Source organism: Zootoca vivipara, chromosome 6 (assembly GCF_965207765.1).
Source record: "Zootoca vivipara chromosome 6, rZooViv2.hap1.1, whole genome shotgun sequence".
NCBI lineage: Eukaryota > Metazoa > Chordata > Lepidosauria > Squamata > Lacertidae > Zootoca > Zootoca vivipara.
The window spans coordinates 43,248,152-43,268,309 of record NC_142589.1 but is presented as its reverse complement, the minus strand read 5'-3'; the positions used below and the strand labels follow the sequence as shown (position 1 = coordinate 43,268,309).

The 20,158-nt window shown below is 41.5% G+C and overlaps 1 protein-coding gene across 2 annotated transcripts in view; it reads right to left on the bottom strand.

Annotated features, from left to right (window-relative positions):
• Window positions 1-20,158, bottom strand: part of CDH8 (cadherin 8) — a 231,572-nt gene that overhangs the window by 140,072 nt on the left and 71,342 nt on the right. For both annotated transcript variants that reach the window (XM_088672014.1, XM_035120354.3), the window contains exon 3: window positions 4,058-4,352. In XM_088672014.1, the coding sequence (XP_088528140.1) occupies window positions 4,058-4,352 (295 nt within the window). The remainder of the gene's footprint in view (window positions 1-4,057; window positions 4,353-20,158) is intronic.

Sequence of the window (20,158 nt, the reverse complement as noted above, 5' to 3'; positions counted from 1 at the left end):
CCTTTGCATCTCACTTGTGGGCTTCCCAAAGGCATCTGGTTCACCTCTCAGAGAACAGATTGTTTGTGGAGGCTCCCTGCATATGTTAGAATGCAGGTCAGTGTTCTAAAGTGTGCATAAAGCCTATACAAGTACAGTAGAAGATGATGGTTTATAAAATTGTAGTCATGGTGCCTATATGCTACCTGTCAGAGACTGCATGCCTTTGAATGTCAGTTGCTAGGATACAGTGAGAGAGGGCATTTGAGATGCATCTCTCTGGCTGCTAGTGGAAACAGGTGCCTGAACTTGATAGAGCTTAAGGGCTGTGGTTGAGTGGTAGAGCATCTGCCTTGCTTGCACAAGGCCCAATCTCCAGCTCCTGGGCAGCTGCTGCCAGTCAGTGAAGACAATAATGAACTACATGGACCAAAGGTCTAACTCGGTATGAGGCAGCTTCCTATGTTCCTGTCTCCTAAGCCCTACCTTGGATACAAAGTGCTTTGAAGCATGAACTTTATTAACATTTTAGTCCAGCGTCCCAACCACTTGTTTGTTTTGTCTTCACATCCCCGAGCATCTTGGTTCATGTGAGTGTTTACAGTCTCTTGCCAAGAAGCTGGCAAAAAATAGAAATATCTCAACCCCAGGCCTTTGCTGTGTTTGCCTCGCTGTATAATTAAGGAGCTTAACATATTGAACCCATGTTTGGGTCATAGGAGCTGACACGGTGGTGGTGAAGGCCTTTGCCAATTTCCGCAGAAGTGATTTAAAGGAGCAAAGACATCAAACCTCCAAAAGCGCTTGTAATTGACAAGCCAGCCTAAACTTCTCTCCAAAAGTGCTCCTGGGCCCACTCCAGTTAGAAGGGAAGATGGCTTTGTACAACCAATTGTACTGGCTGTCAGCAAAATGACAATTCTGGCCTCTTACACTAATGTGTACGGCTATAGTTCTGTTTTTTTAAAAAAATTGCAGTAGGGCAGTCTATTGTTTCCAGAAGCCTGACAGGATGCAACAGTGGCAATAAAGTGTCCGGGCTCTTTTCCAAGTAAACATTTATGAGCATCTCGCCTTGACAGCTTTATAGAAATTACTAAAAGTCACATTGTTGGCCAATTCCAAAAGAAAAACACACTCCAGTTAGTTAGAGACTTCTCACATTTGTGTGTCTCTCTCTGTGAAGTGTGAGTGTAATGCACCCTCCTGATGCACAAGTGCATGATTTAGTAATTTTATTTCTCCATTCTTTTGCTTAAATATCCTCACAAAAGCCCACCAGCTTGGCCTCGAGACTGTGGGTGCCCAGGGCCATGCATGCTGCATACATGCGTCTGACGTCAACATGCTGCTGGGAGCACACAGCTGACATCAGCACACTCCACAGCATGCTGGTGTCACACACACAACTGACTGTGATTTATGTCATGGCCTCAGACCAGGATTCCTCAGGGGAAAGCCCCCTAGCAACTGAAACTTTGAGGAGGATATGGACCCAATATGTGGATGTATCCAAGGAGGTGGATTCGATTCCTGTGGGCCCTGGAGTTCACTTCCCCACTCTGAGCCCTTCTGTCCTGAAACCCTGGCCTACCTGGCAGCAAGTCCCCAGTCTAGGGTCAATCCACATGTCCAAAGTCCAGTCCACAGCACAGTCCCACAAAGATCCTGGAGCATGCAAGCTGAGGTCCAACAGGGACAGTTGAGCAGACACAGCACCTCAGCTCTGCTGCCCTTGTATGCTAATTGCAGCATCCAGGCTTGACGAGGCATGTGACCCTCACCTGTTCCAAGCCTCTTCCAGCTGAGGAATCACACACCTCCTCCCAGAGCTAGCAAGCCCCACCTGGCCAACTAGGGAGCTTGGCTGTGGTCCCTTGCCTGCCTTAGCCTCCTGGAGTGCCCCACCCGCTGCTCCTTGTGCCTCAGAGCCCAACATGTTTGTGGAGACAGGGACCCCTCTGGCCATAGCTGTCAAGTTCTCCCTTTTTTTAAGGGAAATTCCCTTATGCTGAATAGGCTTCCTCGTGAGAAAAGGAAAAACTTGACAGCTATGGCCAGAGGGGTCCCTGTCTCCACAAACATGTTCCTACACCAGCCTCTCCTTCCCCATCACCAGCTTGCCCATGTCTGTTCCAATCCCGGCTACACCCCTCACCGGGATCCTCTTCCTCCTCTCTCTCCTCCCCATTTTTCTGCCAGTTCATGATACCTAAGGAGACACTTCTGACATCAGTCCCGAGGCCTACTCCAAAGTCTCCTGAAACCACATGTCAATCTCCTCCATGGTGATGAGTTTTGCCTTGGTGTCCTGGGAAAGCAAAATTTTCTGACTTCTGCTTCCTTGGGCCACCACTCTCCGTCAGTGGTGGGCATCTCTACAAAATTAACCCACTAACTTTATACTCTAGCAGCAGCCTTAAGCAGAGGTCTACCCAGCATTCGTATCTTTTTAACAGGAGATGTCGAGGACTGGAATGGGAACTGTAGCTTGTCTGAGTTACAAGACCTCTATACTGCTGTTTGAAAAGTTAGTGGCAACACACCCCTTACTCCTCTCTTGACTTTCAGAGCTTCTCATTCTGCTTTGCTGCTTCTCCATTCAAACAGTTAATTGATTAAATCCACTCAAGGACCTTACCATCCGCTCCCAGACACAACATCTTTCCTTTTAGTGTCTCTGGCTAATTATAGTTGGAAGAGGGGAAATAGATAAGTATGTAGCCGCATATCCTAAGTGGTGCATCTGTGTAGAAGAATGCACACAAACAGATAATTAAACATCAACCAAATATCAATGGGATTGTAGTGGCGTGTTGGAACAAATCTTGATGAATTTGCTTCAGCAGCACAAGTCTCCACCACAACACTATGATTGGAATATAAATGTAATCCATGTGTTCTGCAAAAAAGACTTTGCAGTCTAGCCAACAACTCATCATCCAGAGGAGCTAAACATATTGCTTTAGTCAACTATGGATTTGCAAATGTAAGTAAGAGATGGGGAAATGAAACAAACACTTTTATGTTCATCTACCATTTGCTCAGTGTTGATACATTGCTAGTTTTGACTAAACCCTTAAACAATTTAGAACCAGAGTAATTAAAGGGCCACCCACATCCTGCTAGTGATAGATAAATATCTAAGTTTTGGGTTCTCTGAGTTTCTTATTTTTCCCCAAACTTCAGTTCTCCACAGTTCCATACCACTTGGCAATAAAAAAAAATCTGCATGAAAATTCACCAGCATTTTTGTGGTAATTTATTCTGATATGCACATTGTTGCATGCAATATTGCTTAATATACTTTTTTGCAGTAATATAAAGCATTATGTATGTTATTTTCACTAATGTATGCATTCCAATGCACATTTTTCACCTGTATATGCATTTTTGTACATTCCCTGGATGGAGGAATGCATTACAAAATTAAGGGTGTTTCAAATTTTGAAGTGTGGTTGTGTTTTGATTATCATATTGTTTCTGGGTAAGTCATGTAAACTGTCATGTAAACTGCCATGTAAACTGAATTAAATTGCTCCCCATCCCTATACCATGTATATACTGTAAGGGCATCTTCAAAGTTATATGCCCATTGGGGCAATGCAATTGGGTTGGTGAGTGCTTGGGAGAATGCCTTTTCTCCAGTGATACAATGTTGAAGGAATTCTGTTTCAAATGACTTTTGCATAACCCCATCATTGCAAGGCTTCAAATAAGAACCAAAGATGCATTTGTTCCAAATAGCTTTTTCTTCTTCTCGATAACAATATTTCACTGCTGTTAATAGCTCTGGTGCTGAATTATTTTATTCCTTTGAATGTTCTTCTACTAAGTAAGATGTTGCTATGCATTTGCTTGTTTTGTTTTGTAGCTATTTTATTGTTATAGATTCTTTTGCTGTTTTCTATGCTGCACATACATGATTTATAGAAAGCTTTTTTTTGTGATTATACATTTAGATGATTGAAACTGCCTTGTGATGATTTGGTCCTAAAAGGGTGTCATTAAAGAAGCCAATGGAGAAATACATGTACACAATATCTTTTGCAAAGTACTTTGGAACTCTCATACATACCCACGATGGACATTTCAGGAACAGTTGCATGATATGGGCCATCAACAAACTCGGGGGGATTGTCATTGATGTCTTGGACCTTAATGATGAATTCTGATGGAGGCTCCAGAGGTTTGTTTGTATCCCTATCAACAGCTTGGGCCGTCAATGTATACTCAGCTTTTTCTTCCCGGTCAAGTCTTTTCATTGCATGAATGTCCCCTGTCTTGTCATTGATCACAAAGATAGTACCAGCTCCATCACCTGATAGGATGTACTTGATATTGCTCATTCCAGGGTCCAAGTCTGTGTGTAGCTGAAATGACAAAGAATCTATTGAGTGATCATTTTTAAAAAAGACACAAAGCAATTAGCTTTTGCATCAGCACTGCCACATATTTCATTTTAGGTTTATGGATTTGTTTTATTTAAATCAGGCGTAGCCAACATGATGACCTACAGATGTCTTTCCAGCCAGCTGGCCAATGGTTGAGGGTTATCCAACAGCAATTGGAGGCTACCATGTTAATACAACTGCATAAGGGTGGTCACGTGTTACATTACAGTTTGTGTAAATGTATACAAACAATAGAGCTGTATTATTCAACAAGCCTATAATCTGTCTACCTGTGTACACAATAGATGAGTTGTAAAAATCAGCCTATGTACATTCCTCCCCCCCCCCACATAAACACTTCTACATGTGCAGAGACAACTTGTACTTGTGAACAATGTTAGGAGTGAATAGCTGTCACACCACCCTTCACACAATATGTTTCAGAATGGTGTACAGGAAATAGAAATAATAATTTATTTCTATTATAAAACACTAAAATATAAAAGACGATGATAGTTTTAGCAAATACTATGAGACAGCAGCTAAAGTAACCAAAATAAAATCACACAGCAAGCTAGGTCTTTAAACAAATCTAAATGTCTTGAAAACGGAAATGTCTTAATCTGGTGACAGGTTTCAAGCATGCCTCTTCAGAAAGGGTGTTACATAACTGGGGCACCACCACCAAAAAAGTTCTCTTCTTGCTTGTCAAAGGCAGTTTGAGAAGAGCTTCAGAAGAAGATTTCAAAACACAGGGAAATGTGCTCTTTCGGGCATTTGGATCCTAGTCACCCAAGGTTTTATACTAATCTGTTGAATTGGGGCCAGGAGCAAATAGGTAGCTAGTGCAGATATTTGTATACCACCTTTCCAAAGCCATGCTCAAGGCGTCATGCAACATATAAAAATTTACATAACTACAAACATAAACAATAAACAGAACATCAAGAAGTACACAACCAAACTGAACAATTTCCACATAAAAATATAAACCAAAATAAAGATACAAAAAATAACAGCAACAAATAGGCAACAACCCCCTGCACAAAAACACTAAATTTGCACTATAGTCCACTAGTGTTCCAGTGGTGGATTTTATGTTGTGTGCAAGCACAAACAGAATGAGGAACTTAACATTGTGAAAATGGAATAAACTGCCATGTGAATGCAGCCTGAGTCATAGTCAATGGTAGCCCTGTGTCTAACGCATTACAGTGATCTGACCAGAAAGTTATCGATGCTGGAATAAGCAACAGCCTTTAATTAATGCCCATGTTACTGTGGGAAAATCAGCCACTAAATCAGCCACTAAATAGTGTGCCTGGAAAAAGAAAGCAAAGTGGCCTTCCTGAACTGGCTGCTTTAATGACTCTTTCACTAGCTCGCTTGTTTCAGTTGTGTCCATATATGCCTGTTGTTGGTAAGTAAAAGATATAGCTTAAAGTTTACTGCTACTTCTCTCTTCAATGCGAAGAGACACTGGAGAGTAGGGATGAGAGGAGCTGTTCACAACAGGATGGAGAGTCTTCCTAGAGTATTCAGCAGCCTGCCTCATCTCTATCTCCTGATCCCCCTCTTCTCCTGCCTCTGAATCTGGGCAGCCCTCTGCCACAGCCTCTTCCTGCTCACTAAACCCTGTTACTTCTTCACCTTCTGAAACCTCCTCCTTCCAGTCTGCTTCCTCTTCTCCCTCTGACCCAGAGGCAAAGCAACCTGTCCCAGGGGGCATGGCGCTCGTCCCAGGGGGCATGCCACTCATCCCTGTGGTGGCTCATCCCAGGGGGTGTGGCACGCATCCCTGTGGGCGTGATGCTCATCCCAGGGGGCATGGAGCGCTGCCCGCAGGGGCATGGTGTACATCCTGGGGGCGTGGCGCGCCACCCACGGGGGGAGTACCACCTATCAGGGGGGTTGACATTTTGTCACTCACCTTTGGAATGGTACCCAGAGTGGACCGCCCCCCCCCTCGGAATGCCCACAAATCATTGTCTCACCACCAATCCCGGTCTCTGAGCCTTCTTCCTCTGGGGGTTCCCTTTGAGGTTCCCCAGCTGGTGCCTCCCACCATTCTTCTGCATCCAGACAGTCCGTGGCACTAACACTGTAGTTTATGATTGGGTTAGTTTGGTAAATTGGTTTGCAATACCATGACCTGTTAAATTTTAATAAATACAACCTTTATCACAGAATGGCATCTCATGAGTCTTCTCATGAGCAGGGGAGGGGAACCTACTCCACAACATTCAGAACATGGATTGCTGTGGGCAAACTATCCCAGTCCATTTCTTCCGCCACTAAACACACATATAATGCGTACAAAGAGACGTTTGTTCTTTCATCCAACTTCTACTGATCCATATCAGAGCTTAAATACAGAAAGAGAGACTCTTTGCATGCATACTGATCAAACCAAATGTGATCAGAAGTGTAATTAGACTTTTTATATATAAAAACCACACACACACACACACACACACACACACAGTATTAAGTACTGACAATTTTCTTATTATTATTTCAAGAAAGAGGTTGTGCACCCCCCCAAAGAGATTCATTTTTAAGGACAGTTAAATAAGTATCATCACTATTCATATCCTCCTCCCCTGCTCCTGCCATGAAAAAGGAAATATGAAACACAACAGTGGGTTCGCACTGCACAGAGCAATTTATCTCAGTACAAATTGAATATGCAGCACTGTATTTCAGCCTTGGGACCCCAGATTTGGATGGACTACAACTCTCATCATCTTTGGCTACTGGGCTAAACTGGCTGTGGATGATGAGTGTTGTAGTCTGTCCATGCCTGAGGATCCAAATTTGAAGGACACTGAATACAGCATCAAAACATTCCAGTTTTGTTTCCAAAATGGATAAGCACTGAGTGGGAACCCTCCTTGCGTGTTCATGGCTGGATGGTTAAGTGATAATGCTTCTTGCTAACCTGGGAGGATTAGAAAAATGCATGTGTAGAAACTAGTCTACTGTACAATGGTGAAATTTACATTCATTCTTCTCTCCCTAACTTTGCTTCTGGTCTTATCCATCACCGGTATGAAGCCCCCAGAAAGTTGTCCAAGGTGTGTGGTTTAAATTACTTATACAGATAGATTATGCAATGCTCACAAAGGAGCATTGCAGCAATTCAAAGTTCAAGATGATCTCTAATGTCTGTTTTGGAACCTTTATTCCTTTTTATTGAATTGAAATATTTTTTGTATATTTACAATACTGCAAATATTTGTGGCCCTCAGGTTTAAACATGTTTCCCATCCCTAGTGTACCTATTTGATTGCAACATGCCCAATGTCTTTAAAAAAACAACAACTTTTTTTCCATACAAGAGATGCTTCTGAAATACATGCACACATATTTCATATACCGGTAATCACAGAGAACTGCTTAAAATATGAGATGGTGGACATGAAATAACAAAAAAGTACAAACCCCTCACTTGATAACCTTCATTTGTCACTGGCTTAGGGTCTGCAAGGAGCAAAAAATCAAAATATATATTTTCCCTCTTTTTTCCATCAAATACTAGTACCAGACAAAAAATGGTAATCATGCTTTCTCTAGTTTAAAGTAAATGATAAATGTGATGTTTACAGAAATCTTTCTTCCCCTTCTTTATAGCAGCTGGCGGCAGTCAAAGATCATCAAGGCAGCTATTTGAAACATTCATGTGCTTTTTATCTTTAATACAGAAACATTACAATAGATGGCCTAGGCTAAGAAACAAGATGGGTAGATTAGCTCCATACATGGGCCATCATTTGTCACCATCACCCTTCCTAAAATCTGTGCTATTTTTTTTAAAAAAGAACAAAAGCTAAATATATTTGAAGTCATTAAGTATAGCAATTTCACCCCCCAAGAAACATTTCTTTAGTTCTATCAAATATGTATGAGTATGTAAAGTAATTGTCAAGATTCAGAACCCTTTGCTCATGTCAAGGTTAAAGATCATTAAGTTCATAATTATGTGGGACCATGAGGAATGATGGAGAGAGGAAAAATGAATGTGAATTTCCACTGCAGAGACTTCTCAAATAGTAGGAGGTGTGTAAATCTGTTCTCTATAACTTCAGCATTCTCCCATGCTAATTGAACACTCTCTCTCTCTCTCTCTCTCTCTCTCTCTCTCTCTCTCTCTCTCTCTCCTCTCTCTCTCTCTCTCTCTCTCTCTCTCTCTCTCACACACACACACACACACGGCTTTATAAGTACAGTATATCAGTAACATTATTACAAAGGAAAGTGCTCAGGGTAGGCTAAAACAATCTGGAAATTCAAAAGAACTGTCTTCCCGAAACCTGTTCAAACTCTTGTTTGTAGATCTATCATATGTTCTTCGCCTATATACCTCAGGTGGTTTGCTTTCATTATATGGCTATATCAAGGATGGGGAATCTTTTTTTTCAGCCCAACAGCTACATTCATTTCCAGGCAACCCACACACTAGTGGTAGGTGTGGCCAGAGGCAAAAGTTTTGTGGAACATTGTTACCTTTGTATATTAGACAAACGTGTGCACGCATTCACACACCCATCTCTATCCAGGGAACCGAGAGGCATTATCAGAGTTCAAGAACACATTCTATCCAGGCAAAAACACTGGAAGAAGGTATGAAGTAGGGTTGATGAAGGCCTGGGGTGTATTCAGAGAGCCAGATATTGAGGGCTGGAGTGCCATGTTTGCCCCCCCCCCCATCCTTTGGCCTGAGATAACCCACCCCTGTGTTAAACATATGTGAGCTTCTGAAATGACCTTATACCAAATGAAATACTGTCTGATTTGACAGGCAGTGGCTCATTAGGTTTGCAGGTAGCAGTTTCTTCCAGAACTGTTACCTGTGATCCTTTAAATAGTGATGATGGGATAGAACCTGGGAATTTCTGCATGAAGAAACACGTGTTCTATCAATGAGCTATAACCACCCTCTGTTTATAAACCACCACCTCCTCCTCCTCCTCCTCCTCCTCCTCCTCCTCTATCAGAAAACTGTAGTTATGTGAGGAGGAATAGGGGGTCTCCTAAGCAACTGTAGCAAACTACAGCTCACAGGATTCTTTGGAGGAAGCCATGACTATTTAATATGGAATGAGACTATTTTAAATGTATAGTACAAATGAGGCCAAAGTGTAAGGAGGTGAGGCTATGAATTGAGCACAGGAGATGAGGCTAGGGAAATAAGCACTCAGAAGGGTTGACTGATACTGATACTCCAGCAGGGACAGGGCATGACATATGAAAGTAGACATCCAGGATAAGGCTGATTTCTCGTTTTCCATGTGAAGTGTGATTTATTCATTATTTTTGTATGGAGGAACATTCCATGACAGCAGCGTTCATCTGCAGCCTGAAGGGATACATTCAGACAAGGATGATCACTTCAGTGAGAATTGGGCCACAATATTATAGTGGGGTGAAATCACTCAACAAAAGAGCCTTGCTCCATCTCACCAAAGGGCAATCTTCTTCGGTGTTTTGTTCTCAAAATGGCCAGCAATATGCAGATGAGAAGCAGATGAGTGCAACACCTATCTCTCAACTTGTGATTTCCAGAAACTAGTATTCAGAGGCATACTGCCTCCAACAGTGGAGATGGAACATAGCCATCATGGCTACTGGCAGCTGATCCTCCTTGAATTTGTCTAATTTTCTCTTTTAAAACAAAACAAATCTGTATTACATTTTTAACACAAGTTCATGAAAAAACCCACAAAGACAAAATGTAATGAATAAAAGAAATACATTTATATAAAATAAAGGAGTTGGAAGATGAGAAGATATCAAAGTAAATCAGTTATTACTTGTGTATTCACATCAAGGTTGTTGCTCTCCCCCAGGAGAACTCATCAAATTGAGCCAGGTAAGTATGAAGAAAATGATGAGAGGTAAAGTTCATACTATCCAGATGTACATGGAGGTTGCTGGCAGAGAGCTTCCATGTTCTCTTCAGTTCATGCAATCAATAAAATTGTACTAACAGAAAAGTCTGGTTTACCCTGACCATGAGCTAACCTTAGTCTATGTGTCCACATTTCCTTGATTACAATCTGCCACACACTACTGTACCATATGTTTCCATTCCCTGGCAATTAATGCCCAAACAGCAATTATCAAGTGCTGAATCAGCTCTTTAGATGTCTAATCCTCTTTTAAAACCATCCAACTTGTGTGATCTTATAAAGCACTACAGCTTTGGGGATCAGATTTTATGGTTTAGCAATGTGTGGAGAAGCAGTTTATTTTGTCTGTCCTGAACCTTCCAACATTCAGCTTCTGAGTACTTGCATTATGGAAGAGGGAGAAAAAGTATATCCTCCTACTTTCTCTGCACCTTGCATAATTATCTCTATCTCTATCATGTCTTCTTTTGTTTGCCTTTTTTCTAAACTGGAAAGCCGTAACTGTTATAACCTTTCTGCACAGAAGAGTCACTTTCCCCCATGAACATCTTAGTTGCCATTTTTTTGAACCTTTTCCAGCACTAGAGTATTCTTTTTGAGATGCCGCAAACCAGAACTGTACACACTATACAACTATACAACTATAGTCACCCTACTGTTCTACTTCAGAAAGAAAGCAGGACAGAAATGGTGTCCTTAGAAATAAGAAATAAAGACCCTATAGCTTTTGGAAAATGTAACCTGGGGCTTCTGTGTGGAACTTAGAACAAATCAGCAGAACAACCTCCACTCAGCTTTGAGCATTGATCCCATGGAGATCATATAAGCCTCTGTAAGACCTTTGTTCCTACAGAGCTCCTGGTTGTCATGGAGACACAGTACAAGAGTGGAGACATAATCTATTCTAGAACAGTGTCTCTATGCCAACCAGTCTTAAACCACCCTTGACACTCTTATTCTCCCGCTTTCTGACACTTCTCCCCCATTAACAAATATTGACACCACTAATTCATCACCAGATGAATGACTTGTGGGTAATGCTTATCTCCTGCCTTCTTTTGTGCAACTATCCCTTTCAGTTAAGGCAAAGGTGGACAACCTATGGCCCCCAAGATGTTACCAGACTCCTAACTCCTACTAGCTCCAGTCAGCATGGCCAACCATGGAGGACCACTGGTTCCCCATCCCTGAATTAAGGCACACTGGCAGAAGCTGTATAATATTCTAGTCATATTCATTCCAACTAGTCTGCCAGGGATTACACCAGAAGGGAACAGGAGGTGGACGGAATAAAATGAGTCATATACAGTATGTGGGATTCACAGAAGCCATATACATCCAGCAATTGTTAATCATGCTGGATCCTCAGGGATCCAGCCCTGATCAATGGACTTGATAAAAATGTAAATGTTGTGTATGCCATACTGCCACAAATCTTATTTGTTATTCTGCAGTAATGAATGTGTTTCTATGTTTGGGAGCAGGGAGTTGTCATGACAGTTACACTTATATTTATCACTTCCTGCCTGCATACATCACAAGCCCATGATTAAAATCAAGCAATGAACAAGAGTAATTGCATAAACAAATATACTCATAGAAATATGTGTTCGGAGCTCCACAATGTGTGATTGTGTCTTAAGGTAAGCTTGCAGAGAAAAAAACTGAACTGTAGTTATTGTTTTGAAAGTTCTTTTTGGATGTAACAAGGTTTGCTCAGGAAACTCAGGCACTCATTATTTTCCGCAACCCTCAAAGACTCTAAGGGAGGGCATGGGATGGCCTACAAAAGTTCCATTTTGGCTATATTTTGAGTCCTCCATTTACACACATATAGCCTATTTTCAGGTGTCCTCCCCCAAATCTGGAGATCAGGGTGCCTTGGGTGTGCAAGCATGACCATTTGGTTGTCCAGATCATCAGTACCTTAACCATTTTGATAGCCCTATCGGTCTCTTAGTTATACTGAACTAAACTAGAAAGTTATACACCCAGAACATCCTGGATACTTAAAACGAAACAAACAAACCCAATATATAGAGGGGCATTGCCCAAAATATATAGTGGATCCAAGTGTTCTGCATAGAAATGGGGGAGAAAATTTATTCAGCTTGAATTGAACAATGAGCTTACCTAATCTACACTTTCTGAAACAATACATAAACTAAAACCACGCCATCATTCAAAATTTGCAGTTCTCTGAACTTTGCAAGAAATGTATACAAAAATGAATGTAGTGGGGCAAAGTGTGCATAAAATGCATATATTAGTGAAGAATAATATGCAAAGATATTTATATTATGGGGAATTGCTCTACAAAAAAATACTTATAAGGCTAAATTGCATACAAAAATGTGTTTATTAGGATAAATCAGCATTACAATGCTGGTGAATTTTCATGAGAACTTTTTTTTTATCCTTGCAAGCCTATGTGAACTGAAGACTGGAAAAATGAGACACTTAGAGGACTCATACTTGATGTATTCTCTCATCCTTAGTTCTGAGGCCTCTTGGGAAGTGTTGCATTTTGGAGACAAGTCACATTCAACAAGCCCAGAGACACTACACCTCTAGCTCCCTGGATTCCTTCCCAATTTTCTATGAATGCCAATAAGCCCCAGCTCACTTTCTAAATATTGAGGGAAGTCAGTGGCTTTTTGCATTCATTTATATACATCACTGCTTCTAGTAATTGTCACACCTTCCTCTTGCTGTGAGCCTTTCCCCAGCCATCTTTTTATATTATTATTTGTCCAGTGTGACTTCTGTTTCTGCTAGATAGATGAAAAGCCATTAGGTGGCAAAGAGAACTTATCTTAGTGCCACTGGTGTCTTGTGACACCTGAAGGATGATGGATGTGTTCATCAATGACCCACAGTTTAAATGATCATTTACCAGTATAAGCATTCAAGAGAAGAGGCAGTTCATTTATTCTCACGAAAGAATTTCTATTGCAATTGCAACTTCAATTCAATATGATCTATTGTTTCCTTCAAGGACCCGCTGGCCCTTTTAATAGCACTGAAGTGTAAACCTTCACACTCTCTAGAGCATAGCTAGATGGATTGGGGAAGAAATGTACAACTGTGCACATACAAGCAGGTGCACACATACCTGCCCAAGAACTGGCTTGAATTGATGCCCACATAATGCATGAGAACAACCACGAAATGATGGGCAAATACATCAAATTCTGTTAATAACATAAGAACATAGGATGAGCCCGCACACTTTACCATATGACCCAAAAGGAGATGGACTCTCCTTCATTGGGGGTTTGAAGCAGAGGCTGGATGGCCATCTCTCCGGGATTTTATAACTATGATACTGTATCTGCATTGCTGGGGGTTGGACTAGTTGATCCTTGGGGTCCTTTCCAACTCTACAATTCCATGATTCTATGGTTTTTGTACACATTTTTGTAAGGATGGCTGTGCTTGGTTCTCTGATTGTTTCAGAAAGTGCAGATTAGGAAAGTTCGCCTTCACATGTGAACTGAATTTCTCCTCCTTCTTTATACCATGCACAACACTGTATGGTCATATTCAAAATTGTATGCCCATTGGTGCAACCAATTGGGTTAGTGAGCATTTGGGGGAGTGCCTTTTCTGCAGTGGCCCTACATTGATGGAATTCTCTTTCAACTGACTTTCATACAATTGAAATGAGAATTAAAGACAGCACAAGTATGTGTTTCCATCCATGTATTGATTTTGGAAAATGTGAATTAGGTTGGTTCACCTTTAAATGTGAATTGAATAAAAATTCTCCCCCACCCCCTACAGCTGCCCACATGCAGCCTGGTGACCCAGACTATAATAACAGTATATACAGCAATTGTACATAAAACATGTGAAATAGACTCATGTTGTATGCAAAATAGTCTATTCTACATATGTGGTATTATGTACACATGTGTGTTTGTGTGCATGCGTGCGTGCGCATGTGTTGAGAAAGAATTGGTAAGCAGAGAAAAATGTTTATAAAGCCCTCCTTTTGCCGGGGGGGGGGGAGGGTCCCAAGTGCAGGAAGGTGAGATAGCAAACATGAAGGCTAGGGAACATTATTTCCAGTGATTTTAAACTACAAGACTGACATGTAAGTAGGCACTGAATTAGTTTGATTCCCTTATCTCCCAGTCATGTACAAACAGTGACATGCTCCCATTTGTTTCATCCATGCTGAGGATACTTATACTAAGTAAGATCATTGATTTGTCTCGCTCAATATTTTCCCACATTGAGTAGCAACTGTCATTGATGGTTTCTCAATCATATAAACTAAACCTGGGATCTTTTGCATGCAAAATATGTCTTCTTACCACTGAGCTATGCCCATCCCCAATGCACCTGTCAACACTATTCAATGATTTTCTATTGGACTTGATGTTTTGTGTCTATGCTTTATGTTCCTGGTGATGCTTATCTACATTTTCTGAGGATTTTAGCTTTTTGTTGTCTCATTTTGGGTTTCACCCAATTTAGGAGACTTTATTACAAAGCCTTAAACTAAGTTAAAGAAGCCCACAATAGACATTAATAGGGAAATTAAAAAGTCTTCAGCCCCAAAATGCACCTGACTGAGGCCAAACAGCAAACAGTTCTACAGTTTTAGATGGGGTGTGTGTGTGTCTTTAACAGTAGGTTGCTATTTGGCCCTACCAAGCATTTCCAAGACTGTGACCTCTTTAAATCTCAAAAGTGAATAAGAAGAGACTACTGGATCAGGCTAATAGTTGATCTAGTCCAGAGAGCTGTTCTCACCGGGACTAACTTAATGCCTCTGGTAAGCCTGAAAGCTAGACCCAAGGGCAACATTCCTCCTGGAGCCAACCAAAAATGAATTATGTTCCACCATGTTTTGATTCAGAAGTCATGCAAGACACGGGGAACTGCAAAATTCAGGGGAGGATCCAGTCGAAAGGGATCCCATAACCACTCACAATAGCTTGCTAATTTTGCTGGTTTCATCTAGTTTAATTCAACACAAGCAAATGTGTTCCACCAACAGTAGTTTGGAAGCTGCTTGTTTTGTGTATCACAGCAAAGGGACGAAGGGGCATGACATTTCAAAAATAATTGCCCATTTGGCTTGTACTGTATTGTTTCATAAAATTCTTTTATTGGTTTATTTTATATTTAAAAATTACTTTTCAAGTGTTGGGTATTTCACCCCATAAAAAGAGAGCTTAGGCTGCAATCTAAACCCCACTTGTTGTCCTTGTTGTTTAGTCGTTTAGTGCAAGTCCAGCTGAATTCAATAAAATCACAGTGTATACATGGGCGACTGTCCATTTCTCTCTCTGTCAGGTTCTCACTTTAGAATAGTCCTAATACACATTTTTTCCATTAATTTTTGCCTAAAAGATACATTTTTACAAAGCAATGTCTCCTAGTACAATTTGTTTTGTCTGTTATTTTCACTAATACAGTATATGCATGCTAGTATTTTCTACACATTAGTTGGCTGGAGAACTACATAGAAAAAATCATGGAATGACTGTGAGTTGCACTTTAGAAACTGATCAGTATGTTTGCCTTTAAATGAGAACTAAATCAAATTCACACCTCTATTTCTGAGTAGGATTGCACTACATTTATAAATGCATTAAATGGAGGTCTAGCACAGCAAATGCATTTCAAAAATGAAAACAAATGAAAACATACAAAGCCAACTTGGCCAAAGGTGGAAAAACATTTCTATCAACTTGTGTAAATTTCAGTAGCTAGAGCTTTGCAGCGCTGCAACCAAACACTGGAACTCTGCCACAATGATGTGCTTTTAACTACTTGCTGTTCCACCAAGGATGCTTTCCAAGGATACTGCAATTTATGTACAATGAACTGCTGGGATGCTAGTGACTATATATTAAAATACCTTGTTTCTTACAATCTGAATCTGAATACAGGTAGGAGAGTGAATGTCACTGCTGTTTCTATGCAACATTATCAAATAAACCCTAATAGATTGGAGGAAAAGAGCAATTTGGGGACAGACAAGAAAGACAGAGACATAATGGTGCCACGGCACAAATTGCAGTGTGTGAGCGCACAGGAGGTGAGTGCTCTATTTAAGACCACATAATGTGCCAAGCTGACAGTCCAAATAGAAGAGATCACCCAGAAATTGGCTGCCAAACACATCCTGAATTTGAAAATATAAACATCAACTAAGCAGCCGTTATCTCAGCTAAAACTGAAAGCCATTGGGAAGGTGACTTTCTGGCAGTGTGAAGGAAAAGACTGGGCTACATAATGCAGAGAGGATTTCATTGTGGTTTGTAACAGAGCTGCATAGCTGCCAAGTTTTCGCTTTTCTCGCGAGAAAGCCTATTCAGCATAAGGGAAAATCCCTGTAAAAAAGGGATAACTTGGCAGCTATGGAGCTGGGATGATATTTTTGTGAGTTTTGCTTTTCACATCAAGATTTGCATGTTCAATGAGGGACGGATTCCATTGCAGGGCTATGGAAAATGTTTAATTGTCTTTCATCCAAGTGCTTTGCTAATCACCATATAGACAGCAACTGGTCTCACAGAGCAGTCTCCAAGCTAGCTCACATCGTGAAGGGAAGTTCTTGAGAGCTGAGAGCTAAGGAACAGTATAATCCTTGACCTGATAGCAGAAGGAACCATATAATACCTGATCTTCTTGGGCAGGGGTTCAAAGCCCCACTCAACCATGAAATTCACTGCCTCTCTGCACAACCTACTTCACAGGGTTGTTGTGGGGATGAATTGAGTGGAGAAGCTTGTATGCCAGTTTGAGCTCCTTGGAGATATAAATGCAATAAATAAATAATAACAAATAAGTGAAATATTGAAGGCACAAATGCATAGAATTCCAAGAAGAAATACATGCGGGATGGATCTAAACAAACCAGTGTGGCTGCATAAAGAGCTTACAGATGAGATGAGATTTGAGATGGGCATATAGAAGAAATGAAGAAAAAAGAAATCATGAAGGAAGAGTATACACTCGTAGCCACCAGCTGCAGGAAGACGGTCAGGTGGACCAAAACTCAGAATGAGCTTAAACTTGCAAGAAAGGTTAAAAATAATAATAAAGGTTTTCTTAGGCTATGTTTGAAGCAAGAGGAAGAATAAACAAGTGGTAGGGCCTCAGCATGGAGAAGATGGAGAAATGCTATTGGGTGACAGAGAAGGCTGAACTTGCCTCTGTCTACACCCAAAATTAAAACTGTGCCTAATCTGGTGATGGTGGTAAAGCAGGGGTCGGCAAACTAAGGCCCCTGGGCCAGATCAGGCTCACCTGGGTCCTAAATCTGGTCCATGCTGCAAAGCCGGAACCCACCACGAAGCCAAGACTCCCGGCTCTGCCACTCAAACGCCATGCCTGGTTTACCTCAGCAGTGTTTGATTGGCAGAGATGTCCCCGTGCCATGCTGAGGTAAACCAGGCACGGTGTTTGATTGGTAGAGCTGCTGCCGCTCAGCCTCTTCCTCCCAGCGCCGGCAGAGCCGCCGCCACTCGACCTCTTCCTCCTGCCGCCATCGCCGCCTTGGTGCACCTGTGGGCCAGAGAGTGGAGCTCGCTCTGCCTACAAATGAGAAGTGGCAGCGGTGGTGGTGGTGGCAGCCCCTGAGAAGGTAAGCGCAGTGGCTGGGGTTGGGGTGGGGAGGAGGACTACTTGCCCCCCTTGCCTCTTCTTCCAGCTCTCCCCCCCCCACCTCGGTGCCACTTCTCCGGCCCTCCACAAGGTCTGGGGTACAGTGGACCGGCCCGTTGCAAAAAATAAAAATAAAAAATGAACACTTGGCTACTTGTATTCATATCTCCAGGGCTTGGTGAGCTGCACCCAAGGATACTAAAGGAGCTTGCAGATGTAATCTCAGAGTCTCTGACTATAATATTTGAGAGTTCTTGGAGAACAGGTGAAGTCCCTGTAGACTGGAGGTGGGTAAATATTGTGCCCATCTTCAAATGGAGAAAAAAAGAAGACTCGGGTAACTACTGACTGGTCAGCTTGACTTTGATACTAGGAAAGTTCCTTCAACAGCTGTTGGATTTTTCTTCATTGAAGGTTTTTACAGAGGGTGCATGATCATTTGTCATGGATGCTTTTGTTGAGATTCCTACATTGCAGAGGGTTGGACTAGATAACCCTCAACATCCCTTCCAAATTTACAATTCTATGATTCTATGAGTCGGTGCTGCCTCCTCTAAGACCCACCACATTTGCTATCTGAGACAGTCATCTAATTTCCCTAATATTTAGGGATGGGGCAGAAATTTGATTTGGATAACATTTTAAGGTGAACTCACCTAATTCTAATTTTTGGAAAATAACACACACATCCTTCAAATTCTCCAAATTTGGCACTGCAGTTCTCTAGCCAGGTAATGTGTACAAATAATGCATTTGCTAGGGAAGAATGAGCATAGAAATGAACATATTACTGAAAATAACATACAAAATGCATTACACGGGGGGGGGGAGCAATTTGCAAAAAGGTGTATATTAGTCAAGATTGCATTAATAAATGTATTTTCAGAGAAAATGCTGGTGAATTTTCACAAGGACTTTTTTTTTAAGCAGTTGCTTTGCCCCTAAGGGAAAGGAAACCCCATGAACATCCCATTGATGCCTGAGCATGCTGGACTGATATGTAATGCTGATTGACCGTTGGAGGGGGAAATAGGAAACAGTGAAGAAGCGGATGGCATATTCTCAAAAGGGCATGCCTAGAACTTCAAAGAGGAGCACACACTAGCCACAGCTTTTTGTTGCACATCCCACTTAATGCTGAAATCATGCTCCTTGATGCTTGAACATGACAGATTTCTGAATCTGTACATGTGCATTGGCTCTACCTGAAATTACCTGCATCAGCTGCATTAGCTTAGCTGCTGGATAGGTTTTCTTCTGGAAAGGTATAAGCCTGAAGGAAAAGAAAGCTGAGAAGGACAATAATCCTCTTCAAGGTAGTGTATAGCTGCAACTGATTACAAAGCAATGAGGCTCAACAGAGAACCCCGCAAAGCCTCATTTCTCTACTCTACCATCCCCTTATTTTCTTCAACATTGATTCCAAAAGGCATGTGAAATAGGCATGGATTCTATTTGAAATGAGGAGGAAATAATAAATCGGGACAGAAAAGGGATTGAGTTTTAAAACTCATCAATCTGAGCCTAAGAGCACAGGGGTGGGGGGGAGAAGTAATATGGAATGATTTCCCGGGATTGCGGTTGAGCCCACAGCCAGGATAAAGAGATGAGATGTGTGTTGTTGGGTTAGCTAGGACCCCAGGTTTCTGAACTTTTAACATAACAAGGAGCTGTACAGCAATTCAAAAACTGTGAGTGGAGGACGTCTAAAGTGAGAGGGGCTTTTAGCCCCACCCAAACAGGCAATAGCTAACAGCTTCCACCCAATCTGGCCACATCTCTTCCAGTACTGAAGGACGCCCTATCCAGTTCAGAATCCCGCAAACCCTGAGATTATTGGTTAAGGAAGCAATAGCCCAACTGAATGACAGGCTTAGAGAATCCCTGCTCACCGTCTTGGTGTCTCCAGGTACTGTGAGAAGGCTGTAGCTCATGGAAGGCCCATAGCTCAGTAGTAGATATGTAAATCTATATGATTTGTAAATCTATGATTCTATGTAAATCTATGATTCTATGACTCTGTAATGTGCAATTCCAAAACCCAGGGAGAAAACTGAATAAGAAACATTTTAAAAAGATTCCTTAAGCTTCATGAAAACCATGAGAAGAAAACAAAAGAAAATAGATAAATAACAGCTGTTGATTTTTAGACACATTTTTGCCTCCTAGTCAATTTCAGAAAGTGTGATTTCTGTTATTCTTCTGCTTCCTTTAGAAAGGTCAAATGACTAACTCTAAGCTCCT